The sequence below is a fragment of the Nyctereutes procyonoides genome, unplaced genomic scaffold (genome assembly GCF_905146905.1).
Source record: "Nyctereutes procyonoides isolate TBG_1078 unplaced genomic scaffold, NYPRO_anot_genome, whole genome shotgun sequence".
Taxonomy (NCBI): Eukaryota; Metazoa; Chordata; class Mammalia; order Carnivora; family Canidae; genus Nyctereutes; species Nyctereutes procyonoides.
Window position 1 is genome coordinate 21,651,177 of NW_026575125.1, and position 6,928 is coordinate 21,658,104.

Consider the following 6,928-nt stretch of genomic DNA (forward strand, 5'->3'; position numbering starts at 1 on the left):
TCTTACCACCACATCAATAAGTTTCCAATAGAATAGTACTGAATTACAGCTAAAGACTGCAAGTCTCAGCCTATTTATGGAGAAGTTTCTAAGGAAAACCAAAAACAAGAACACTCATGGAAATGGAAACCTCAGCTACCAAAAGTAACAGCAAACAGTGAACAACAGTCTAACTCTTATTAAGATAAACATATACTCTCTCACACTAAGGACCAATTTCACTCAGTTCCTATTACCTAATAAATCATGTCTAGTTTCAACAAAAAATTACAAGCTAAGCTAAGTGGCAAGAAAAACAAAGTCTGATGAGACAAACCAAGCAAACTAACCACACTCAGATATGGTAGATAATTTGGAATTATCAGATTAGAATCTTAGAATAGTTCTAATTGAGATCCTAGGTCTCTAATGGTAAAAATGAGCAACATGCAAGAACAGTGGGTAGAGAGATGGAAACTTTAGGAAAGCATCAAAAGGAAAGGTGAGAAATCAAAATCATTGTAACAGAAATGAAAAATGCCTATGATAGGCAACCTAGCAGACTAGACATGGCCAAGCAAAGTCACAGGAAAGTTAGATATGTCAAAGTAAACTCCTCAAAGTAAAAGTCAGAGAGAAAATCGGGGGGAAAAAAGAAGAGAAGAATCAAGGATAGTGGGAGAATTACAAAAGACCTAACCTTTGCATAGCAGGAATAACAGGAGAAGAAACAGAATATTTAAACAAATAATGAGAATTTGCCAAAAGTAATGAGCGAAAATAAGTCATAGAACTAAGAATCTCAGGGGAAACCATGCAGGATAAATACCAAAAACCAAACAAACCTCCCCAAAACTACACCCAGGTATATCAAACACTGCAGAAAACCAAAGAGAAAGGATTCTTCAGAGAAAATGGGCACAGGTGGGACTTAACATAAAGACACAAAGATTAGTTACATCCAATTGGTCTTCAAAAACCATGCAAGCAAAAAGAGAGTAAGTTTTTAAGGCATTGAAAACAAAACGAAAAACCCAGTAGTACCATCCAACTGGAATTCTATAGCCAGTGAAAAACCTTAAAAGTTAGAAATAAAGACACTCAGCCAAAAAAACAAACAAAAAACAAGGGAATTTGTCACTAGTAGATCTACTGTGTAAGAAATGTTAAAAGAAGGTCTCAGGGGAAAAAATGATATAGATCAGAAGTGTGGAACTACATAAAGAAAGGAGGTAGTTGGAGAGGGAATAAAGGAATATAAAGCATTTTCTTATTTTTCATCGTTAAAAAAGGTATCTATGTTCAAAATAATATAAGAGCAATGCAACCAATGACTATACCTTACGGATAAAATAGATGAATAGTATGACCTATAGAAAGGGAGGAGTTGGGAACGCTCTGCTGTAACAAACGTACATTAACAGCGACACTATTGTGCTATTTGAAACAGGACTCGAATACGGTGTAAATGTCTAATGAAAGCTGCGGAGGGTCACAAGAAGGGGTGCCCAGATAAAGCGTACCTTCACTATGTATCTGGGGTCTCAAAGAATTTAAGTCATCGGTGTAAGGCTTCAGCTCAGCAGGTTGAAGGTATCACAACTCCTGCAGGGAGTCCAGGAAAGACACGGAGAGACGCCTGAGGGAGTGCCCACCAAAGGGCACATGCTCCCCAAAGCTATCACCTGGTGACTATCAGATTGGGTAGCCCCAGGCCTGGCAGGTGCGAGGAGGCCCCCAAACACTTCCTACGGGGGGACGCTGGGAGGGACCGGAGACCCTTGGTCCGAGGACAGTGGCGTCAGCGCAGCAGAGGGAGAAGGCCCCCGAGCTGCTCAGAGGCAGTGAAAGCCCGCGCGCGCCAAACTGCAGGCGGCTCCCCTGCGCCCCAGCACACCGCAGCCCCCCCCCGCCCACGCGGGCTTCCCGGGGGGCCCGGACCCACGTGACCGGAAGTGGCCCTCAAGGACTTCCTCCTGACCACGCGGTGGGCGGCGAGGCCTAGTCGGACCGCTCCTGCCTAGGGTGAGCCCAGACGGGGGTCCCTCGCGCCCGTCGGCGTCCAGGAGCCAGGAGTCCCGGGTTAAGGCCGCGGGCACGGCGCCCCGACAAGCCCCGGCCCCATCTGCCCTGGGAAAGGGGGTCCACACACACCCTGCCCCGCTCGGCCCCTGCTCCCGCGCCTCGGAGGCCCCAACATGGCTGCCCCCACGGCTGCTGCCCCCGCGGGGGCTCAGGGACTGCAGGCTTGGCCCGAGGCTGCTGGACTCTGGCTCCGCGCAGCACGGGGAGAAGTCCCAGGCCCGCTGGCGAGAAGGAGGGCCTTCGTGAGGGCTGGGGGTGGGGGGTGGGGGGCGCTCCATACCCACCCCGGGGACATGGGGCCTTGGTCGGGACAGGCAGCAGGTCGGCCGCGGGGGCCGTTCCGGGTCTCGCGGGGAGTCGGGGTGAGGCCACAGTCCCCGGAACGAGCGCACCTCAGAACACGCGCCCTGCTGTCGGCCCCGGAGCTGCTGGCCCGGGAGGGGAGGCCCCGGGCGGCAGGCGGGCTCCCGGGGACCGCCAGGAGGCCAGCCGAGGGCCCGAGGGCGGACAGCGGGGCGCGGGCCAGGAGCCCCCGCGTGTCTGCCGCAGCTTTCAGGCTCGCTCGGCGTCGGCGTCGGCGTCGGCGTCGGTGTCGGGCACGTGGGGCTGCGTGGTCAGCCTCGCTCGCTCCTAGTCAGTGTCGAGGCCCTGCCGCCGTGGGCCTGAGTGGCCAGCGTCCGGGCGAGGCGGCAGGTCCCGCGGCGCCAGCAGCCGCGGGAGGACCCCGAGGAGGGAGGACCCCGAGGGCGGGAGGACCCCGAGGGCGGGCTGCGGGGGGGCACCCGGCTGACGAGACGGCTCCAGGGAGACGACGGCCTGCCCCGTCCTGCCCCCTGACTTCACGGGCGGGCTGGACAGTGCTCCCTCTTTCGTCCTCGGGGGCACCATGGAAGACTCGGGGTGGCCTTCGGAGCGGGGGTGGGGGTACCCCGACAACACCCCCGCCCGCACCCCGGGCCCCCCGCCAAGGGGCTCACCCCGCCTCCCTGTCCCCCTCTCCAGGTGCCCCCGCTGCCTGCCAGCCCTGCCCAGGGTCGCCATGCCTCGGGGCCAAAAGAGCAAGCTCCGTGCCCGCAAGAAACGCCACGAGGGCCACGGGGAGGAGAGTGTCGGGGGGGCGGCGGCGGCGGCGGCGGCGGCGGCGGCGGCGGCGGCGGCGGCCGCGGCCGAGGAGCCCCCCTGCATCCCCTCGCTGAGCCTGCAGGGCAGTCCCCCGCGCGCCCCCGAGGCGGCGGCGGCCCCGCGGCCCGGGTCTCCCGGCGCCTCCGCCTCCGCCTCCGCCTCCGCCTCGGGGTCGCCACGGGAGCAGGGCGCCGGGACCCCCGCCGGGTCCCCCGGCCCCAGCGCCCGCAGGGACCCCCTCAGCCGCAAGGCCAGCATGCTGGTGCAGCTCCTGCTGGAGAAGCACAGCAGCGGGGAGCCCGTCCCGCGGGCCGCGCTGCTGAAGACGGTGGGCAGGAAGTACCGCGAGCACTTCCCCGAGATCTTCCGGTGCGCCGCCGAGCGCCTGGAGCTGGTCTTCGGCCTGGAGCTCAGGGAGGTCGACGCCCGCAGCCAGTCGTACGCCCTGGTCAGCAAGCTGGGCCTGGCCGCCGCCGCCACCAGCACCCGGGAGCTGCCCAAGACCGGCCTCCTCATGACGCTCCTGGGCGTCATCTTCATGAAGGGCAACCGCGCCGCCGAGGAGGACATCTGGGAGTTCCTCCACATGCTGGGCGTCTACGAGGGCAGGTGGCACCTGATCTTCGGGGAGCCCCGGAAGCTCCTCACCCAAGACCTGGTGCGCCAGGGCTACCTGGAGTACCGCCAGGTGCCGGCCAGCGACCCCCCGCGCCACGAGTTCCTGTGGGGCCCGCGAGCCCGCGCCGAGACCAGCAAGATGCAGGTGCTGCAGGTCCTGGCCAAGATCAACGACACCGTGCCCAGCTGCTTCCCCGAGCTGTACGCCGAGGCTCTGCTAGACCAGGAGGAGCGCGCGGGGCCCAGGGCCTCGGCCAGGGGGGCCTCGGCCACGGCCAGGGGGCCTCGGCCACGGCCAGGGGGGCCTCGGCCGCCGCTGCCTCGGCCTCGGCCTCGGCCTCGGCCACGGCCACGGCCACGGCCACGGCCACGGCCACGGCCACCGCCACGGCCAGGGGGCCTCGGCCGCCGCTGCCTCGGCCTCGGCCTCGGCCTCGGCCACGGCCTGGCCGCCTGCCCTGGAGGCGGCGCTGGGCTTCCTCCGCATCCAGGGAGGCCCTCGCGGCGGCGGCTGCTCCCCCTCGGGGCTGCAGCGGGGCGGGCGGTCCACCTTCTGAGTGGTGCAGGCCTAGGGATGGAGGGCACAGAAGAGCTCTTCCTCATACTTGTTCGAAGCTGGTAACTTCTAGAAACACACGTACGGTTATATTTATTTCGGTGTTTTCAATTTTTCTCTTGGCTCATTTAGCTTTCGACTGTACACTCAAGGATGGCATAGCTCTCCGGTTCTTGCTCTTTTAACACGTGCAGAGTCCTAGGGGCTGGAAGGAAGAGAAAAGCTCTTCCTCCTACTTGTTCTAAACAGGTAACTTCTAGAAACACACATACGGTTATATTTATTTCGGTGTTTTTAAATGTTTTTTCTCTTAGAAAGCAGAGATCTCACATATAAGATAGCATTCAGCATTTTAAGTAGTGTGGGTTGAGGTGGGTGTAGTTTTAACAAAACACTTTTTTTTTGTTCCTCATATGAGTTGTTCTAGGTAAAGATAGATAAAAAGAAAGATACACATAGACATCAAGTAAAGCTATATAGTATTTTTTCAAATGTTTTTCTTTTAATATGAATTTTACTTAGCTTCAGAATATAAATATATGAGCAACATAGATACCCAATTTTGCTATTTAAAAGGTTTTAATGTTCCAGTTTTGGTATTTGTAAAACAATTTAAAAATATTCAGTATTTGTTCATGATCCAGCCAAGATGACATGGCATCAGAACAGGATTTTCATGGAGACATGGAAGAATCCAATAGCAGAATAGCTTGGATTACAAAGTGCATGAAAAAACTTTTTAAAATTTTAATACGTTCAGTTTTTTACTTTATTTCTTTTAGTCTTTCTTTTCTAATATTAAAAGTTATCTATCCTGGATTTGTGTAACTTATTAAAGACTATTTATTGAAGAACAACCGTATATTCTCTAATATCTACTCAATTAAGAAAAAAATAATGGGAGGTTGATAATTTGGGGTTTCAAAATAATCATATGATAACTATCAATGATTAAAGATCCAATATTTCCCAGTAAGTATGCCAAGCACATTACAATACAATGTGCATTCCAACATTCCTACAAGACAAGACTTATGAGAGAGAGTCCCTTTACTGATAAATGACTTCTAGATTTCTCAAGGTCATCAGGCTGGCAAGTGACAGAGCAAGGGATGGGTCTCAGGAACATGAAATTCTGGGACTAAAGGTGGGGGCTGGGGGGTGGGGGTGGGAGGGGAGAGTCAAAGTGCTAACACTGAGTAACAATAAGGATACCTTTCCTTATAAAGAATGAGGCTGCCTACAGCCTTGTCCCATGTTGTCTCTCTTGAGAGGTGCAAATGTGGTAACATGATGAATCCTCCTTCTTTCCATGGCATCTCATGGAGGTGAGGGACCTCATCAAAGGGGGTGACCTCAAGTCAGCAGAGGGAGAGTTTCTAGGTCAAGGTGAGGACCTTGAAGATGGAGACCATCAACCTCTTAACAGTGAGGGCTCAGGAAACAGCCCAGATCCTGACTGCAGGAGATCTAAGGGGGCCACCAAACTTAGAGCAGTGCAGTGCCATAGGACCTCACATTTCTACCAGTCTGGAGAGAATATGGACAGGGGGGCCAGATGGGGCTCATGTTTGCTTTAGACTCTGAAGTCAGGATTGTGAGCATCTTAAGCTGATGTGAAGTATCTCAGGAGTAGCTTTTCCAAGTTGTACAAGGAGTACAATTTTTTTTTTACCTTTTCTATTTTCTATTAACCAGAACAAGATAGCATGTTATTGGCATAGGGATTGTCATGAAAATGTGAAATAACTCCACGCGAAAATTACTTGGGAACCACAAAAAAGAGAAATAGGACAGTAAAAGGTGTTAAATTCTTGGCCTGGCTTATTCTTTTAGTCTTTAATATTATCATATATATCTGCCTATATATATCTATATAAAAGAGATATATGTAGATACATATGTATATATATCTGGATTTACTCTGCTTATTCAGGAATGTGGGAGAAATGAAATAATACATTAGAAATCCTGTTTACCTTCTAATTCTCAAGCATTAATTTAGCATCTGCTCTTTGGAAGACACCATGGTAGTATGAGGGAAATGGTAAAAAAAGAAGACTGAGCCACTGCCCACAGAATTACCAAGTCTAGGAGCAGGTATCATAAGAGGATGGTGAGATACCCTCTGGAAGACCTACAGGTCAGCAAAAGGAAGGGATGAGGAAGAGGAGAAAGTTCCAGATGCCAGGTGGTTTGGGGCTGGGAGTCTGCAAGTCTTCCAAGACAGAAGGTTGGGCTGAGACTAAGCATAACATAAGGAAAGGGCAGATAGTAGATTGTGTGTATGGGAATGGACAGGCTGAAGCCTGGAATGGAGAACTGCTCTTCACAGCTACACTGGGAACGTGGGCAAACCAGAGAGACCTCTCTACCTAAAGCAGGAATGGACGGGGCCCTGTGCTCCTGTCCCAGGGCAGGCAAACCCAGTGCACAAACGAGGCATTTCATGTACATCATATCTAAGAAACTTCAAAGAAACAGTGTGATACTCCCTTGAAGGATGGTCAAGATTCACACTCTGCCTTGCATGAGGAGGGCCAGAGCCTACTCCATTTAAATGGCATT

At 53.1% G+C, this 6,928-nt stretch overlaps 1 protein-coding gene across 1 annotated transcript; it reads left to right on the forward strand.

Annotated features, from left to right (window-relative positions):
• The first annotated feature begins 3,103 nt into the window (after positions 1–3,103).
• LOC129517840 (melanoma-associated antigen B4-like) lies at positions 3,104–4,361 on the forward strand. The gene is made up of 3 exons (XM_055337988.1): positions 3,104–3,172; positions 3,269–4,078; positions 4,200–4,361. The coding sequence occupies exons 1-3, from the start codon at positions 3,104–3,106 to the stop codon at positions 4,359–4,361; spliced, it is 1,041 nt and encodes a 346-aa protein (XP_055193963.1).
• Positions 4,362–6,928: the final 2,567 nt, after the last annotated feature.